Here is a 17,195-nt window from a genome sequence, read left to right on the forward strand (position 1 = left end):
TATTTAGTCTCCTATTTACTCTCTTCCAGCGGAACCTCGGCCGCCAACTGGGCCGTCGTGGACTCAGGCGTGATGTTCGACTCGTGGCCGGCCTTCTTCAGCTCCGCAAGCCGCTTGGCTTCCTCGTGCACCTGCTTTGCGTCGCTGGCTACCTCCGTGTAAAACTTGTGGATTCTCGAGCCCAGCTTGTCGTTCTTGAACTTGTCGAAGTAGCTGTCGAGCTTAGTGCGGCCAATCGCGATCTTGCTGTCCAGGCCTAGCTGCGAGTTGGCCTGGTCCAGCAGCTGCTGGTTCTTGTCGTGGATATGGTACTTGGCGTCCAAATTCGACAGGAATTGCTTAAAGTTCGACGAGATGCCGTTTTTCTGGTCAAACTCAACAGCCTTCTGCACAAGCCCGTCCGAGATCGCATACCCTTGCGACAGATACTCCGCCAAAATCGTCGTCTTGGGCTTATCTTCCTGCGGAATGTCGCCAGTGGCTGAAGCGCTCGCGTCAGCCGGCCTCACCTCGCTCGTCGGCACAATAGGCTGCTTGGCCAGGCCCTCGCCAATGACCTTGATGCTGCCGCCGCCTAGCTCGGCGCCGTTCAGCAAAAGTGCCGTGGAGACAGCACTCGCGTTCACAAACTCCACCTTGACCGTCTTGGTCTTTTCGTTCTTGTCGACGGTGGCGATCGTCTTGGTCTTGCCACAGAAATTGAAAAACTCCTCCACCTCGGAGTCTGAGACCCCCAATGGAATGCCGGAAGCAAGGATTGTAGAAGACATTTAATCACATATTCTGCACACCCTAGCACTATATATACGCAACGGTTGCTCCTCTGGGTGCGAGGTGTGCCAACCCTCAGACCAGGTAGCATGTGCGCCAGAGCTTAGCCACTCAGCAATCTCACGTCCTCGTTGCGTGTCTTTGTCAATTCCTTCCGCACAGCCAGGACGCTGTCGACGATGACGGCATCCACACCTGCCGCCATCTCCAGCTTGGCATTTTCAGGGTCGTTGTTTGCTGCGCCATACGTCACGCACACCAGCCCGCTCGCCTTCACCACCGAGGCCAGTCTAGGACACATCACTATGGTGTCCGCAGCGGACACAATTCCCAGCAAATTCCATTTGCGGGCGAATCTGATGGCGCTCTGCAGCGAGCTGGCCCGCACGTCCGCCATAGGCTGTGTCCCGGCCTCCGTGAGGAACAGAATCGGGATCGATGGCTGTTTCAAGGAAAGCAGAACACACACGTCCGGATGGAAGGACGAAAAAATAATGTCTCTTCCGTCCGCGTTTTCGTACACCACTTTCAGCACTGTGTCGACGTAGTAGTTCAGGTCGATCGCGATCTGGCCCATGTCCTCGTGCTCTGCCTCGTCCAGCATCGGGTATTTGCACTCGATGTTGAAGCCGACGTTTTTCGGCACTTTCTTGAACAGCTCCACCAGCGTCACGAACGAGGACGCAATCGAAGAGCCGCGCGAGTTTCCCTTGTACTGCTTGAGTTTCCAGGTTTTGGTGAGCTTCATCCGCTCGTTCTCGGGCGAGAAGTCGTCGCTGTCCTTCTCATTAGGAACAGACGTGTGCGGCTCGAACGACGCGGCCCGGCCACGTGACTTCTTGTACAGGTAGTAGTCGTCTCTGCTCTCCTTGATGCCGTTCTGCTTGCTGGAGTCGGTGTTGTTGAGCCCAAGGAACTGCTCGAGCGTCAGCGCGTGCATAGGAACGTCCATGCCGGACTCGGCGACCAAAAAGTCGTGGTACACAACGGGGACGTGGTCCTTGGTGAGCTGGACGTCGAACTCGACGTACGACGCTCCCAACGACGCCGCCGCAATGAACGACTCGACTGTGTTCTCTCCGAGCTGAAGCGACTTGCGGTCGCGGCTGTTCATGCCGTTTCCGCGGTGGCCGATGACTCGTGACGACACTAAAGACTTCCAGTACGTTTCCGGTCTGTCAAGGACCATCTTCGGATGTCTGAACGGTGTGATCAGCATGATCTCGAACTTGATGGTTCCCAGCACCTCCAACGTGTCGCTTTCCAGGATTGGCAGACTAATCGAGTTCGACAACGACCGCAGGTTCGGACCCACTTTGGTGTACGCAGACCTCAAGAGAGCAGCGGCACGGCCCAAGATCTTCTTCTCCTTGTTTTCCTCCGCCGACTGGTATGTAGGCACGATGTCGAAGAAGATCACCGTGTCCAGAGGATCCTTATCGACGCATTTGAAACTGATCGGGTCGCTGGCGCCGCCGTGGTTGTCATCCAACGGCAAATCCAAAAGCACGGACGGCTGGTCCAGGTTCTTTGCGTTGATGACAATCGACAGCGCAGTATCGAGCTCTGTGCTATGCGCTTTCGACAACGGCACTCGTTTCAAGTCGATCGCAGGCGTCTTGTCTCTCAAATCAGTGGTGCCCAGGGTAATGAGAATCAGCGACTCGTTCGGTTTCAGGTACTGGTGACCGAAGGACTTGACTGGACGGGCGTTTGGCGACGCAGACCGCTGCTGCCTCAGATGCTTGAGGACGTTGTGATCGTTGTTGCTGTCGGAAATTCTGTCCAGACTGGTGGCCAGCTCGCTCATGTTGTACGGCTTGGTTTGCGGCGACAATACGGGCGAAATAGGTTTGGACTCTAGGAGCTTATAAGGATCGTAGTCCTTCGGAGTGAGAATCCGAGCAATGTCCAGATGGCCTCTCAAACAAGCGTGTTCCCGCGGAGTCCAGCCACTGAGGTCTTGCAGATCAAATTTGGCCCCGTGATCGATCAGCAGCTGGACCACGTCCTTGTATCCCTCAGCAGCCGCAACGAAAATAGGCGTCCAGCCGAACGTGGCCTCGCCCAGCTCTGTGTTGGCTCCTCTGGTAAGCAGGAACTCAACGGATTGCTTCAAGTCCAACTTGGCAGCAATGTAGAGCGCCGTTTCCTTGGTGTCAGGGTCTGCGTAGTCGATGCTGGTCCCCTTGCACCTGAGCAGCGACTCAATAATTCCCGGAGAGTCCAGCCGTGTGGCTATCAGAAGCAGCTCGGGACACGTCAGGGCAACTTTATCGTTCATGGCATCAATCAACACAGACGTGGTCCTTGGGTGGGTGCCGAGAATCGAAAGATGCAGAGGCGTCAACAGCTCAGAGTCTCCCCACACGTGTTTGTCGTCCAGCGAAATGTTCTCGTTGTAAAGGCCCCATTTTTTCAAAAACTCAAGAATAATATGCGTCACCTCTTTAAGGCCGTACTGTGCCGCGTAGTGGAGGGGGGTCCGCTTGTACGTGTCCTTCTGCAAGATGGCAAATTTCAAGTGCGCAGGGAGATGTTCAAAGATGTACAGCAAGCCTTGCGAAGAATCGTTGGAGTTTATTCCGTCGGGGCCAAAAGTGGAAACCAGTCTAAAATTGATGTCCGCAGGAGTGTGGGCCACCGGAATGGTCTGGCTCTCGACCTGCTGCTCCTTCTTTATGACATACTGTTTTCCCAGCGCGATGACGTGGTGATGGATGAAGTTTCTGCCGCTGATGTCGGAAGAATCAGACAGAATAGGGATGATCTCCAAAAGCGCGTCAATACACTTATAGCTGAGATTTAAAGTGGCCTTGTTGAGCAAAGAGATGAGAAGCTTCAGGGGAGCAAGAACAGGGGACATAAAGTCCTTGATCAGCGCCTGGTTCAAGCTGTCGGGGTCATCTCTCTGGATGTGCTCGAGATAGTTGTCCATCGGAGTAGGTTTGAGCGGCTTGACGCCTCCGTTGTAAGTGGTCGACGGCGGCAGAAGAGACGACGACGACGAGCTGATTATGTTCATGTCGATGTTAGATATCGACGACGCAGCAGACGAGTTAATGTTCTTGCTTGCTTGTTGCAGAGCCGTTTCATTGTACATGTCGATAGGAATAGGGTTCTTGTTAGTCTCGTTGGAAGGAAGCAGCTGGTTCAGATACAGATTAATCTGGTTCAAGTTGCGGATAATCTCAGACTCGTTGCAGAAAGGCAGCGGATAAATACGCGCACTCAAGTAGACTTCCTGACGGTTGGTGCCGACTTTCTTATCGAGCTTTTTGAGGATCTTCCTGAACCCGCGTCTGTTGAGCTCCCCGAACCATTTCAGATTACGGAAACAGTTCCGTAACTCGAGCATGATGCCGATCACCTCGTCCGCCTCTTCGTCGTCATTGAACTGCAGCTGTGACGGCGCCAAAACACTTGTTATTTTCTTGAGACGCCTTTCGTACTCACTATATTGCTTGTTGTAGAAGTCGTCCACTTTCTCTATATTTCGGTCAAGGTTGAAGAAAAAGGAGGCCAGCTCCGCCCGAATGTCCGGATCGTTCAAAGTGTCGGCCTCGGGGTCTTTCGCCAAGAGCTCCAGCTGCTGCTGGGAAATGGCCTTGATCTGTTTTTTCAGGGCCTTGTAGTTCATATAAGAGTGTTGCCACTCCGGGACCTGGTGGCCCAGGAACGTCTTTCCAAACTTCATGCCGCACTAAGGATGAAATCTAAACACCTATAATTCCCTAGCGTACCTGAGATTTATATGACTACTTCTCCACGTGAGCAGCGGCACGCCTCCCACCGGCTGGCTACACAATATACACCTCACACCGCATGTGCTCTTTTCTTTGCTACCAAATTCTAGTAATCCGGACAGAGGCCGTCGCTCTTGACCAGACGGTAAACCTGGTTGGTTAGTAGGGCCGGTGTTGGTACTTACGTCGTGCACGGATGCGTTGACAAACTGTCTCGCCTCGAGCGTCATCCAGATCTTGAGCATGTGCAGCTTGTCGCTGTTCTGCGATATTAGTTTACCATCCTGGAAGCTCAGTTTCCGCAAGATTGGCAACGATCTATGCCTTGTTAGTATTCATTCAGTATGTGGGGAACCCCACATTCCATGCAAATACACACCTGGCGAAGAGGTCGAGGTCCGGGTCCAGTTGGCGTCCGATACCTTCCATGAGCAGTATTGCCACTATCACCGTGATGAAGTCTCCGTCCATGCGGACATGGTGCGAACGCACCATGCCGAGCATCTGGTCTAGTAGATCTCCAATTGATATCGATCCCAGTGTGAATGTCCGCTGTTTGACTCTGTTGACGAGTCTCTCTACCTTCATCTTGAACACCTCCGTGTCAATGGCCGATCCTGGTGTTTTTGAGCGCTCTATCATGAGCGTGCCCGCCTGGTAGCCGTCAAACTGTGAGAGCGCGTTGAACAGCGAGATGAAATTGTATCTATCGGTGTCGTCCAGCTCTGTCACCAGCCCCGCGTCGATGAGACAGATTTGAGGGTGGTAGTCCTCCCTGTCCAGTTTTTCGAGCTCAGCCATCAGCTCGGAAGATTGGTTGATCTGGCGCAGACGGACCATCAGTTGGTCTGTTTCCAGCTCGTCCGAGGTCGTCTTGCGCGTCTTTCTATCGCGCTGCACGAAGCGAACGAAAATGTTGCCCGGGTGCAAGTCGGCGTGGATAAAGTTGTCTAGAATCAGCATCTTGAGGAACGCGTCTATCATGCTGTCGCTGACCTCTTTAGAGATGTGCTTGCCTCCCTTTCTGAGATTCAGTATCTTTGTCATCGTCAGACCTTTGATTTCCTCTTCCACGAGCACCTTTCGCGAACTGATATTCATGAAAGGCTTAGGGAATCGGATCTCGTCGCCCGGGAATTTCTCCTTGAACTTCAGTAGGTTGTGGCCCTCTATTCTAAGATCCAGCTGCATTTTCATCAATATAGAAAACTGCTCCACCTCCTGCGGTAACGAGAGCCACTCCATCGTAGGAATGACGTCTATCGCGTTCGCAAAGAACCGCATAAGACGCAGGTCTCTCTCGATTTTGACCTCAATGTTCGGGTGCACTACCTTGACAGCAACGAACTGCTCGTGGTCGTCCTCGGCAAACTTCTTGTTCAGCTTCGCCTTGTACACTTGCGCAATGGCTCCACAGCCAATGGGCACGGGGTCAAACTCGTCGAACACGTCCTCCAGCTTGTTTCCGCCAAACGTGCTCTCGATAATCTGTCTAGTGTGGCGGAAGGAGTGGGATTTTGCATTGGAGTGCAACTGGGCCAGCTCCTCGCACAACCCTTTGGAGAAGATATCGGTACGCGACGCGGCCCATTGGCCAAGCTTGATGAAGGAGGCCCCAGCAAGCTCTGCCAGATGACGAACCAAGCGATACCACAGCAGCGCTCCCGATGTGTCGCCCTCCTTGTTGCGTTTGCCAAAGAATACTATCGGGTACGCCGCAAACATGGGTATAAACAGCGACGTGAGCTCCACAAACCGCGTGACAGTGATCACCGGTTCCCAAACGTAATCCAGCAGCCAGTACTTGATGTAGTAGAACCAGCCGGTGTATTTGCGGCTCTTCTGCTCGCGTCGGATGTCGTTGGACTCGTTTTCCAGCTCCTTTTGCGAGGCAACATAGAGTCCCATTTCGTACGTTGGCTGCTGAGGGTCTACCACTAACTGGTTCTTGTTGCTCAGAACCAAGGGGTTTTTATACAGACCCCTGGACACCCTGGCGTCGTTCAGGAGCGAGTTCTGGCACCAGTACGCGGTCAGCGCCCCGGCGCCGGCTCCAAGAGCCAGCCGGACGCTGCGCTTGTGCACAATTGGCAGCACTAGGCGGAACATGGCAGATAAATAATATTTATTTTTATTTTTTGCCGTAGCAACTAAGTATACACTTTACATCTGCTCCTCTTTGATCACGTCGATAAGCCAATCGAGGCCCTCGGACAGTCCCTCGCCCTTGATGGCACTGGACGCAACGATGCTCCAACTGCGGTCTTTCAAATCCACCAATCCCAATGCCTTCGACACCTCGGCCGCCGTCAAGGCGCCCGGCTGGTCCTGTTTGTTGGCGAACACGAGCAATGCGCTGTCTGTGAGCTCGTCCTCCTTCAGCATCATGTGTAGTTCCTTTTTGGCCACGTCTATACGCTCCTTGTCCGTGGAATCGACCACAAAGATCACTGCTGCGGTGTTGGCGTAGTAGCATCGCCAGTACGGGCGGATCGACGTTTGCCCGCCCAGATCCCACATGTTGATCGATATGTTCTTGTATGTGAGTGTTTCGACGTTGAATCCGATCGTAGGCTTGGTTTTCACCACTTCGCCCATCTGCAGCTTGTACAGAATAGTGGTCTTTCCCGCGCCGTCCAGGCCGAGAATCAAAATGCGGATCTCCTTGTTCACCCCCCAGAGTCGCCCAAAAATGCCGCTGAAGACGTTTCCCATGGTTTTGCCTTTATTTTAATATAAAAATACAGTTAAAACCGGAAATAGTGGATTTCTTTTGAATATTTGATATCCCCGTCGGAAACATTTGACTAATCCGTCGCTAGAAATTGTATCGTGATTTGAGCCATGTGACGAGAAGTGTCGATTTGGTGCTCAGGAAGAATTGTGCTCAGACTTGCGTTCACCCTGTCCCTCGATGTGGGTCAAGGGCATATATTGTAACGGCATAGAAAATAAATACGTGTGATTTGTGTGGCTTCGTGATCCGTCTGCAAATGGCGAAACTGAGATAAGGTACAAGTGTGGCCTCGGTCGATGGATCTCCAATGAGGCAGACGGAACCCTTTTGATATTGGACAAGCACAGTGGATCCGCTAAAAGTTGCTTTATCATATAACTAGCGTGAGCTGGAGATTGCAACCAAAATGCAAATTACGCAAGATTTTGTGCTACAATAGTGCTGATCTGAGCGCTTTTGAGTCACGTTTGGCCACCAGATGATGCATTGCGGCAATGCATGATTTAAGCGTACACTTGAGTATAAGCCATGCGCCATTTAGTTCGATATGAGTAGAAAGTACTGAACTACAATCGTGCCGAATCGTATTCTCGGCTGGAACGTGAATAATAGAATTATTGCACTTTAGGGCTGTATCTGGGCCGAAAGTGGATAATTAGCTGTTTCTTGACCGATACCGCTTAGTTTCCTGCGTTCGTGTAATGTTTGTGCTGGAGTCGAGTTCTATATAGACTATTACTGCCGCACAACAAAGTAAAACCACTTAGGCAGAAATGGTGCCAGTATTGCTCACACCGAATGGCACTATTCACATTGAATTGAGTTGCAACAGAGTCTCGGACGAGCATATATCCTGATTCCATGGTCTTCAGCAGGAATGAATCGGCTGTTTTTGACTTTTCTCGGTACTTCAAATACGACGTTAAATTAGACTGATCATCGCAAACGCATTGATCTCTTTTGACTCAATGGCAAACAATCACACATCAGCTGAAGCATTTCTCCATAGCAGTTACCTACCAAAACCAACAAACGAGTCAGTGGTTGATCATTTATTTTCTGAGGAGAGCACAACGCAGGTAGGAAAAACATCACCAGAACATCAGAGAGTGCCGACGAGGATGCAAAGATCTCCACAAGTATCCAGTATTTCCGGTTTGAGCTTCTCGCAGATCCTTTCCCAGTAGTCGACAGACAAGGCATGCCCGCCCTACCGTGCAATTCAATAATGGCCCGCGCCGGGGCCGCCCTCACGCTCCGCAACCCGCTGCAGAATCGTCTTGATCATCTCGTTGCCTGTCTTGTTAGCCTCGCCGATCATCGGCATAAAGAAATTCTGGGTCTTAACAAACCTTTCCTTGTACAGCTCGTAGTCTCCAAAGGAGACAATGCTCGACCATTCGCGCGCGGCGATAACAAAATTTAGGTCGTCCTGGCGGAACGAGGTCTTGCTCAGACCGTCCTCCAGACACTCTTCCAGAAGGCCAGGCGTGCAGAACAGATACTCCGTCACGCCCAAAAAGATCCGAAACAGCGGAGTCGAGCAGATAATGTGGTCGTACGGCACAATGCCCAGACAGCTCCAGCTGTCCACGATGGCCAAAAGCGAGAGGTGCGAGTTCGGCTGCTTGCCCTCTGGCGGGATCTTGCTGAGCGAGTACTGCTGCAGCAAGTTGTCGTCGAGCAACAGAGTGTGGTCTTTAGGTAGATGCCCGAAAACGGCCTGTTTGGCAGCAAACACTCTGCGCCGCAGCTCGTCGCCCTTGTTCTGAATCATGAGCGAAAACAGCTCCGTGCACGAGTTGGCGTACTGCAAAATCTGCTCGTGCGCGGACGGGTTCGTGATCGCGAGGCCGGCATAGACGTGGTACTTGTTACTGTAGATTCTGAGGCTGATGTTGATCTTTGCGTTCTCTATTCCGCCCAGCCATTTCGGGGTCTCCCAGGGGTACTGGTTGTTGTTGTGCCAGGCGACCCCCATGCTGAGAAACGCCGCGTGGGTGACGGCCTGCGTGTCGGCCGTGATTCTGTCGTGTTCCTGGTAGCTCAGGTAAACGTGTTTCGAGTTGAGACACGACAGCAGCGACTCGACCAGATCGAAGCTCGCGTCGCTTGCGCGGTGCTTGATCAGCACCAGCGGCTGGCCCGTCGTGTCGACGTTCGGCCCGTGCAACGAGTGCATGGACACGATATTCAGGTCGTCGGGCAGATACTCCTCAAACGCCCGGATCTCGGCCTGTTTGCAGGAGGTCTGGCCGCCCACGACGGCGCCGACCTTTGTCGACGGCGCATACATCTTGACAACCTTGGCGATGTTCTCGGCCTCCACGCTGTAGATGACCACGTCGCTTTTGCGCGAAACCAGATGCCCGTTTCTTAGCACCTCAAACGGTTCAGCGCTGAACTTGTCGTAGTTCTCCTCTCTGTCGCAGCCGCACACGTTCCAGCCGGCCTGGCTAAATCGGCGGGCGTACAGAAGGCCCATGTCGCCAAGTCCGATGATGCCAATGGTTTTGGTCGCCTTGAGAGCGTCGATCTCCGAATCAGCCAAAATCATCGAGGTCTAAGTTTTTCTGCGCGTCGATCGTCCAGATAACGACGGACTACTGGGTGGAACGGGTTCGAAGCCGTCGACGAGGGAGCTCCAAAACCGGTCAGCAGCAGTCTCCTTTGTGATCCAGCGCTGTGTATTTGGTGCAGTCGGTACACGCTGCCACCAAGCGTCTTGTAAAATCTCTCAACCTACCGCTTCTACAGTCCCCTTGATCTTTTTCCAGTTCTATTTTTGTTTACCATTTTTTGTTGCTTTCTCCCCATGGCCAAAGCACTTCCCAGCCTGCCTGCCTTTAAAATGGCCGAACCCGAAGAGGCCGGCTCGTTTACCTACAGTGCAGACCTGGACAGAGCAACCGCTGCAAACTATAAACCGAAAACACAGTACCGTTACGGCCTCGCGGGCGACAAGTACGACGTGGAATTCCAGAGGAAAGACGTGAAAGATGCGATCCACATCATCACATCCGAGATCAAACGGAAAGGAACGAAAACCCCGTATTTGCTACTGCCCTTCAGACCACAACAACATGAGCCGGCCCTCAAGTCTTTCTTAAATGCCATATTCGACAACGGAAAAGTGGCAGATCCAGAAGTAGTCCGTGCAGAAACAAGCCAAGCGAGTCCCTACGTGCTGATCAGTGCGCTCAAATTCTTCTGGTGCCGACTCCCGGGAAATTGCGTGGTAGGCTGGAAGACATACACCAAGTTCGTCACGCTCGACGAGGAGGCAGGCTTCCCCAAACGTGCGTTTCTGGAGTTCATGCCGAGCTGTCTTTCGTCCGGCGCGCACGCGTCGATCGTGTACGATTTCTTTGACCTAATCGTTGCACTGATCCTTAACTCGAAGCACAACATGCTCAGTGCGAAGAAGGTGGCCAGGCTGTGCGGCCTGTGGGCGTTCCATCCTGTGAAAAACAAACAGAACGAAACCCCAAGTTTCGAGAGAGGCATGTACGAGTGGATCCCTGCAGGCGATGCGACCTTCCACTTGCTGCTTTCCTTTCTTGATTCGATGCCGCCAAAGGGACAAATAGAAAAGTTGCCCAAGTCATTACAGCATATCTTGAAAAATACCCCGTACCCTCCACCGGCAACAACCACATCCAGCTCGTCGTCGCGTTTTCTCCAGGAAGTGCCTATGATCACCATCAAGGTGAACAATCCGTCAAAGAACCCGGCAGAATTGCTGGTAAGAGTCTCCAAGACCCTAAAATTCAACGACCCGACCGTGTTCTACACCAGAGAAGACTATCTACTACTCAAGCGGCTATTCAAAGACGTGGACGGTCTTATAAGCAAACTCTCGAGCGAGGGAAGCCGTCTTCTGGACAATATGTGCATATTCGACGAAGACATGATCAGCGATGGGACCTCAGGTAACCAGCTGGCTTACAAGCTTGTTCCCGGTTGGTCTGCAGATATGACATCTCCGAAGCCCGTCGAGCTGCGCGATGCGGATTACTTCACAGCTACCGTCTCGAGGGCTACTATAGACGACTATTTTATATGGACATGGTTGGCTTCTCTGGGCAGCGAGGAGACTAGTGCCAAAAAGAAAATGTTTGGTAAGACATACATCATGGAGGTCGAGCTTGCAGAAGGTTTCAAGAAATGGGTCATTGTGGAGGAACAGGATATCGAAAGGGATAACTATGATATTGAGATGGAGCTTAAGCAGGAGAAGCTCAAGTACTTGCAAGACAAGATCCGGGAGGCTGAGAAGGAGGTCGAAAAGATGAAGGTTGCCAACAGAACGAGGGTTGTGTCCGAGAGCAAAGACCTGAATGATATCACCAATAAGATATCTGAACCTCTTCCTTCCAAGCCATATGAAACAAGCCCCTTACCGCCTCCTCCTGTTCCAGAAAAGGATTTTCCAAGAACTCCTGATGGGAAAGAGAATGGGTCTTCTAACCCGCCAAATGAGCGCGGTGCCAAAGCCTATAGTGGCAGTTCTTATTATACTGCACTGCAGACTCCGTCTCCTGCGAGAGACGACAGAAAACCGCCGCCAATGAGACCGATTAGCGAACTGACACATGAGGTTGACAGGTCGGCGATATTATTGCCACCTCCAGCCAGCGTTCCCGCAAATAAGACCGTGCGTACTAATAACAGGCTCCCACCACCTCAGCACGATCATTTGGCGCCACAGCCGAAGCAGGAACATCACAGAGAGCAACCTGCGGATGATTTGCAAAACCGTCGTTCGGCGGTCAGCCAGAAACCTCTGCCTCCGGTAAAGCAGAAAGTTGTGCCTGGCTCTTTCTCACACCAGGCACTCGCATATACCCCTGAGAATATTTCGCCAGAAACTACAGCCTCTGCTGCCTTAGCGTCTCCTTCACCGGCACCGATAGCAGCTTCGTCGCCGGCTTCAGTCTCAGTGCCTAGCTTTGAGCCGCCAAGGATGCTGCAGCAGAAACGCAACTCCAAGATTATCGATGACATCGAGAGTTTGGAGTCTGAATTGATGGATGTCCTGAAGGATGACGAGGAGCCCGCAGATTCAGCCGAACCGTCACCTCACAAAGCCAGAATCTCGCCTCCTGTCCATATACGCGGCCCAGTGCATGCGGCCGCGCCATCTGGATCAAACCAGGCTATGCAGCGTTACTCTCACCACGGGGCTCCCTCAATCGGCTACGGCATCAACGCTCCTCGTCCAGCATACGCGTCGCCGGCTCCGCGGTCTCGCTCGTCGTCTCTGCTGCGCTACGACCAGAGCTTATCACCGTCACCGGAGCACGTGGCACAGTCTCCATACGGCTCTCCTGGTTTCGAACAACGCGGCAGGATGCCTCCTCCTATGCAGGCAGTGCAACCAATGCCTATGAACTACTACCCACAATACCCCCAATACCGTACATACCCGGTGCCCCCGCCAAACGGTTATGCTGTTCCCCACGGTCTACCGTACGGGGGCTACCCTCCGCCAAACGGCTACGCTGCTGCTGCTGTTCCTCCTCAGGGCTACGCACCTGCGCCAGCTTATGGTGGTGGCCAATTTGCCCCGGCTCCTGTGGGTCTTGCGCCCCGCCACAAGAACAAGAACCAGAACCCAAACAAGACGCAGGCGCGCAATGCTCTCATGAAAGGCGATTTCGGAATATGACCGTGGGAACGGCCCTTAGACATTCTAATGAACGAGCACTATTTATCTCCGCTGACGTAAAAAAAACCTAAATTCTCTAACTCAAATGTCCAAGCTGGTCAAGCTGCAACTCTCGTCGACGGCGCTGGCACAGTTTCCAGATCTGCCCACAGAGCTGGCTCGCCCGAAGCGCAAACCGAAGCCGAAGGTGAAGCACGAGGACGATGCTGGTGAGTCGCCCGTGCGAATTGAAGGAACAGACGAAAACGATAAAAAGAGGCGGATCATCATCAAGCCGCTGAAAAAACCGGGTGTGCCTTCGTCTCCGGTGGTGGAGGACACGCCTAGCCGTGCAGAAACGCCTACGGGGAGCAAGGCGCGGGCAAGCGGCCTTTCGGGCGAGCTGGATCGCTCAGGAAGACCCTGCAAGCGGTGGACCAACAAGACGCGCGTGTTCAAGACGTTCAGCGGCTGGGACATCGAGGTCGGGATCTGGAGACCGTCTACGTAGGTTCCTGCATTTTTACTACGTACGCTTTCAATAAATCATCAAATACGGACTGGCCTATATTTGCGTTTGGCTAGGCTAAAATAGTTATTGCTTTTTATGTTCAAGCTTCTGTCTTTTGCCAATGCTCCAGCGATTGTGCGGGCCAACCAAAAGGACTCCTATTTTGAGTCTCGGCTGCACAAGCAGCTCTCCGACGCTGTGAAGGCTGTCAAAGGCTCTCGCTTTGTCCACAAGTACCCGGAAGAGCTGCGAACCCTGGCAACGGCCCTTTATCTGTGTCTGACAACATTGGTGGGCTCAAAGACGCTGGGCGAGGAGTACGTCGACCTGGTGTATGTGAGTCGCGATGGCCGCAAAATACCGAAGTTTGCGTCCCGATTGGGCTTCATCACGGCGTACGTGCTCTTCCCCTACGCTGTTCGGCAGCTGCTACAGAAACTGAAATCACAGCAAACCCGGCTCGCACAATGGGTTTCCGGTGTCAGCTACGTGAACGTGATGGATCTCATGAACCTGCACCTGGCCCTCTTCTACTTCACAGGCAAATACTACCAGTTTGCGAAAAGACTCTTTGGTCTGCGATATGCGTTTGGGTACCGGGTCGATAAAGCTCAGCAGGGAGCGCGGGGCAACTACGAGTTGCTGGGGCTGCTGATCATCTTCCAGACGGTCTTCAAGAACGTGGCAAACGTGCGGAAGCTGTGGGGGGCCACCGAGACCGTGCAGGACACTGGCGACCTGATCTTCCGGTTCAGAGACCAGACGAGCAACGTCGTGGACCTTGCAGACCCGAATGTGCTGCCGTACCTTCCTGAGGCTTCGCGCACGTGCATGCTGTGTCTGTCGCCGATGAAGGATCCGTCGTGCGGCGAGTGCGGCCACGTCTTCTGCTGGAAATGCGTGCTGGACTGGGTCAAGGAGCGCCAGGAGTGCCCGTTGTGCCGGGCCAAGATGAGAGAGTCGCAGCTGCTGCCTCTACGATAACCGTCTATCAACAATGCATTTGGGTTACGGATCAGTTTCTATTAACTCCCATGCGGAACAGCACCTGCTTGCCCTTCTTGCCCTTTTTGACCTCGAGGTCGGACTCCTCGCGTCGTTGCGGCAGGCCCTGGCCCCACTGCCCGATAGAGGTGTTGACCGGGTTGACCCTTGGCGGCTTGGGTTTCTGGACACTGGGCAGCTTGGGGAACAGCTGGTCGTCCAATGCCGGGGCCTGGGGCTTGGGCTGCGTGTTGTTGAGATACGTCAGTCGCACGTTTGACGAGGTGCCTCTATTGACAACGGGCTTCGACTTTGGTGGCGCCTTGCGCAGCCCCGTCACGGGCTGGTTCTGGCCCCACGGGCCCACGGGCCGCGAGGCCGGCGCCGTGCTGAGCGCTGGGAACTGCTGGTCGAGCAGTTTTTCGCGGTTATGGCTCTTGAGCTCTGTCTCGAGAAATTTATGTGGGGACGAGTTTTGCGGGAACAGCTCCTTGAGCTCGAGCAGCAGCAGGCCAAGATCCTCGGCCGAGCTCTGCACAAACAGCTGGCGCAGTTTCGCAAGCACCTCGCGCTCGTTGCCGTTCTTGCCGAACTCGCCCACCAGCCTCTGGAACTCGTCCACCTTGGCCTGGTCATAGTTCAGGTAATGTCTAGCTCGCTCGTCGAGCCGCAGCTTCTTGGTCTCGTAGCTGTCCTTGGGCTCGTCCTGCTTCTTTTTCTCGATCGTTAGCTTGCCGCCGAACGCCGGCAGCTTGCGGTCGCCGCCCAGAATGGAGCCGTGCTCCTTGATCTGGTGCGCGCGCAGGTCCAGCTCGTCGCGGAACACGACAAACTTCTGGTCCAGACAGGACTGCACGTTGCAAACGTAGTGCGCGTCGCGGAAGTGCGACGCGAGATGGTCGTAGTCTCGGAAATACTGCGGTTTTGTAGCGTCGATCTGGTCGCAAATATGGCACTTCTCGTGCTTCTCACGCATGTGCACAAACAGCTCGTCGTCGCTGTAGAACCGCTTGCCAGTGCAGAACCGGCACGGCGGGTGGCCCTTGAACCCGTTCTGGTCGCCCTTGACCTGGTGCTGGTGCAGCTGGCGCGAGTTGTACAGCTTGAGCTCGCACACAAACTGGTTTTTCTGGTTGACGCAAATGTTGCAGAAAACTCTGTCGTGCTGCGTGCGAACGTGCTCGCTGAGCTGCTTGAAAGTGCTGAACACAGTGCTGCACCTGGGACACTTGTTGAGCAGCAGGTCGAGCGTCTGTTTCTTGGCGTCGTGCGACGTGAAGTCGATGGCGTACCGGTCGTCCGAGGCCGCGACCGTCTGGCTCTCGGAGTCGGCAAACAGCACTCTCTCGTTCTCTGTGCGACACACCAGACACTGTTTCTTGTGGTACAGGGCACGGGTCCGAAACGCGCACACATGGCACGTGTCGTGCTTGCAGGGTGTAACGGCCCTGATTCTGATCGGGTTCGTGCACACTATACAGGACATGGCCGCTTTGCAAACTTTTTTATTTTTTCATGCTAAATTTGAGTGCTACGCTGCACGTCTGGAAGGCCGTCGCCAACCCGGCGCTCGTGAACCCGCAGCTGATTGTCCCCACGTTCCAGCACCTGCCGCATCACCTCCCCCACATCAGAGGCATGGTGCTGGACAAGGACAACTGCATTGCAAAAGACCACGACGACAGAGTCTGGCCCGCTTACGAGGAGCGCTGGAGCTCTCTCAAGGAGGAATACCCCGGACGGCTGCTCATTGTGAGCAACTCGGCGGGCACGAACGACGACGTGGACGGCCAGGCGCAGCGGCTCGAAAAGAACACTGGCGTGCCTGTTCTGCGGCACTCCACCAAGAAGCCCGGGTGCTGGCCTGAGATTGTGGCCTGGTTCGGGCAGCGCGGCGTGGCGCCGCACGAGATCGCCGTCGTGGGCGACCGCCTGTTCACAGACATCTTGATGGCCAACATGATGGGCTCGTACGGGGTGTGGGTGCGCGACGGGGTGCACCTCTCGCAGTCTGTGCTCTGCCGTTTTGAGCGCTTCCTAAAAAAATAATTAAAAATAATCTGCTACCACCAGCTACCATGGCCGCACGCAACAACATGTCCACATTCCGGCTGCTTCTGGAGGCGCACGGCCGCGCCGCCGACATCCGCCCTGCGCGGATCAACGAGGTGGCCAACTGGGACGCCATATTCTCCGACCCCAAGATGTTCTCCTCGATGCTCATCTACATAGCGTTCATGATGGCACAACTGGGGCTCAGCTACGCCGGGTTCGTGTATTTTGAGGTCGAAAACAGGCCCGCCATCTACAGCGTGTCGCTGCTGTACAACATATTTGCGTCGTACTTCTTCCCGATCCTCATAGCCAGCACCATGGAGGAGAACCTGGAGAACCCGTTCGAGAGCCTGCGCAAGGAGGTGCGCGCGTGCCAGGGGTTTTTGGTGTGCGTGTGCATCCAGGCGGCGGCTCTGGCGCTGTCAGCGTGGTCCACGGTGCGGATATTGCAGACGGGGCAAGTGCTGCTTGTCGACTACGACTACGTCTCGAGAAGCACCAAGAAAATCGACGTCACCAGCATGATCAAGGTGTTCCAGGTGGTGAGCTTGAGCCTGACGGTGTTTGGGTTCCTGATGAGCCTCGTGAACTTCGTCATCACGCGAAACAGACTCATCCGGTACCTGCACCGCATCGAGCGCGAGGGCGAGCACGAGTGGGCCGGACACAATCTGCCGGACGACTTCTACGAGCGCTGTCTCAAGACGCACCGCGGCACGGCTTAATAGATCCAATACCAGT

At 54.0% G+C, this 17,195-nt stretch overlaps 11 protein-coding genes across 11 annotated transcripts; 4 read left to right on the forward strand and 7 right to left on the reverse strand.

Annotated features, from left to right (window-relative positions):
* Positions 1-11: 11 nt before the first annotated feature.
* KL911_003545 (uncharacterized protein) lies at positions 12-770 on the reverse strand (the record flags this gene model as incomplete). The annotated part of the gene is made up of 1 exon (XM_043198737.1): positions 12-770. One exon carries the CDS (start codon positions 768-770, stop codon positions 12-14), a length of 759 nt encoding a protein of 252 aa, XP_043053876.1.
* Positions 771-874: 104 nt separating this feature from the next.
* On the reverse strand, positions 875-4,468 carry KL911_003546 (uncharacterized protein; the record flags this gene model as incomplete). Its single annotated transcript, XM_043198738.1, has 1 exon — positions 875-4,468. The coding sequence occupies one exon, from the start codon at positions 4,466-4,468 to the stop codon at positions 875-877; it is 3,594 nt and encodes a 1,197-aa protein (XP_043053877.1).
* A 27-nt stretch (positions 4,469-4,495) lies between these two features.
* Positions 4,496-4,762, reverse strand: KL911_003547 (uncharacterized protein; the record flags this gene model as incomplete). The annotated part of the gene is made up of 1 exon (XM_043198739.1): positions 4,496-4,762. The coding sequence occupies one exon, from the start codon at positions 4,760-4,762 to the stop codon at positions 4,496-4,498; it is 267 nt and encodes an 88-aa protein (XP_043053878.1).
* Positions 4,763-4,856: 94 nt separating this feature from the next.
* KL911_003548 (uncharacterized protein) lies at positions 4,857-6,626 on the reverse strand (the record flags this gene model as incomplete). The annotated part of the gene is made up of 1 exon (XM_043198740.1): positions 4,857-6,626. The coding sequence occupies one exon, from the start codon at positions 6,624-6,626 to the stop codon at positions 4,857-4,859; it is 1,770 nt and encodes a 589-aa protein (XP_043053879.1).
* Positions 6,627-6,680: 54 nt separating this feature from the next.
* Positions 6,681-7,232, reverse strand: KL911_003549 (uncharacterized protein; the record flags this gene model as incomplete). Its single annotated transcript, XM_043198741.1, has 1 exon — positions 6,681-7,232. One exon carries the CDS (start codon positions 7,230-7,232, stop codon positions 6,681-6,683), a length of 552 nt encoding a protein of 183 aa, XP_043053880.1.
* Positions 7,233-8,476: 1,244 nt separating this feature from the next.
* KL911_003550 (uncharacterized protein) lies at positions 8,477-9,811 on the reverse strand (the record flags this gene model as incomplete). The annotated part of the gene is made up of 1 exon (XM_043198743.1): positions 8,477-9,811. The coding sequence occupies one exon, from the start codon at positions 9,809-9,811 to the stop codon at positions 8,477-8,479; it is 1,335 nt and encodes a 444-aa protein (XP_043053881.1).
* Positions 9,812-10,105: 294 nt separating this feature from the next.
* On the forward strand, positions 10,106-12,925 carry KL911_003551 (uncharacterized protein; the record flags this gene model as incomplete). The annotated part of the gene is made up of 1 exon (XM_043198744.1): positions 10,106-12,925. The coding sequence occupies one exon, from the start codon at positions 10,106-10,108 to the stop codon at positions 12,923-12,925; it is 2,820 nt and encodes a 939-aa protein (XP_043053882.1).
* Positions 12,926-13,010: 85 nt separating this feature from the next.
* On the forward strand, positions 13,011-13,415 carry KL911_003552 (uncharacterized protein; the record flags this gene model as incomplete). The annotated part of the gene is made up of 1 exon (XM_043198745.1): positions 13,011-13,415. The coding sequence occupies one exon, from the start codon at positions 13,011-13,013 to the stop codon at positions 13,413-13,415; it is 405 nt and encodes a 134-aa protein (XP_043053883.1).
* Positions 13,416-13,511: 96 nt separating this feature from the next.
* Positions 13,512-14,399, forward strand: KL911_003553 (uncharacterized protein; the record flags this gene model as incomplete). The annotated part of the gene is made up of 1 exon (XM_043198746.1): positions 13,512-14,399. One exon carries the CDS (start codon positions 13,512-13,514, stop codon positions 14,397-14,399), a length of 888 nt encoding a protein of 295 aa, XP_043053884.1.
* A 31-nt stretch (positions 14,400-14,430) lies between these two features.
* Positions 14,431-15,885, reverse strand: KL911_003554 (uncharacterized protein; the record flags this gene model as incomplete). Its single annotated transcript, XM_043198747.1, has 1 exon — positions 14,431-15,885. The coding sequence occupies one exon, from the start codon at positions 15,883-15,885 to the stop codon at positions 14,431-14,433; it is 1,455 nt and encodes a 484-aa protein (XP_043053885.1).
* Positions 15,886-15,914: 29 nt separating this feature from the next.
* KL911_003555 (uncharacterized protein) lies at positions 15,915-17,179 on the forward strand (the record flags this gene model as incomplete). The annotated part of the gene is made up of 2 exons (XM_043198748.1): positions 15,915-16,376; positions 16,568-17,179. 2 exons carry the CDS (start codon positions 15,915-15,917, stop codon positions 17,177-17,179), a joined length of 1,074 nt encoding a protein of 357 aa, XP_043053886.1.
* Between the last annotated feature and the right edge of the window lie 16 nt (positions 17,180-17,195).

The sequence above is a fragment of the Ogataea haglerorum genome, assembly GCF_019207285.1.
Source record: "Ogataea haglerorum isolate 81-453-3 chromosome Unknown 81-453-3_NODE_9_length_481884_cov_97.824832, whole genome shotgun sequence".
Classification (NCBI taxonomy): domain Eukaryota; kingdom Fungi; phylum Ascomycota; class Pichiomycetes; order Pichiales; family Pichiaceae; genus Ogataea; species Ogataea haglerorum.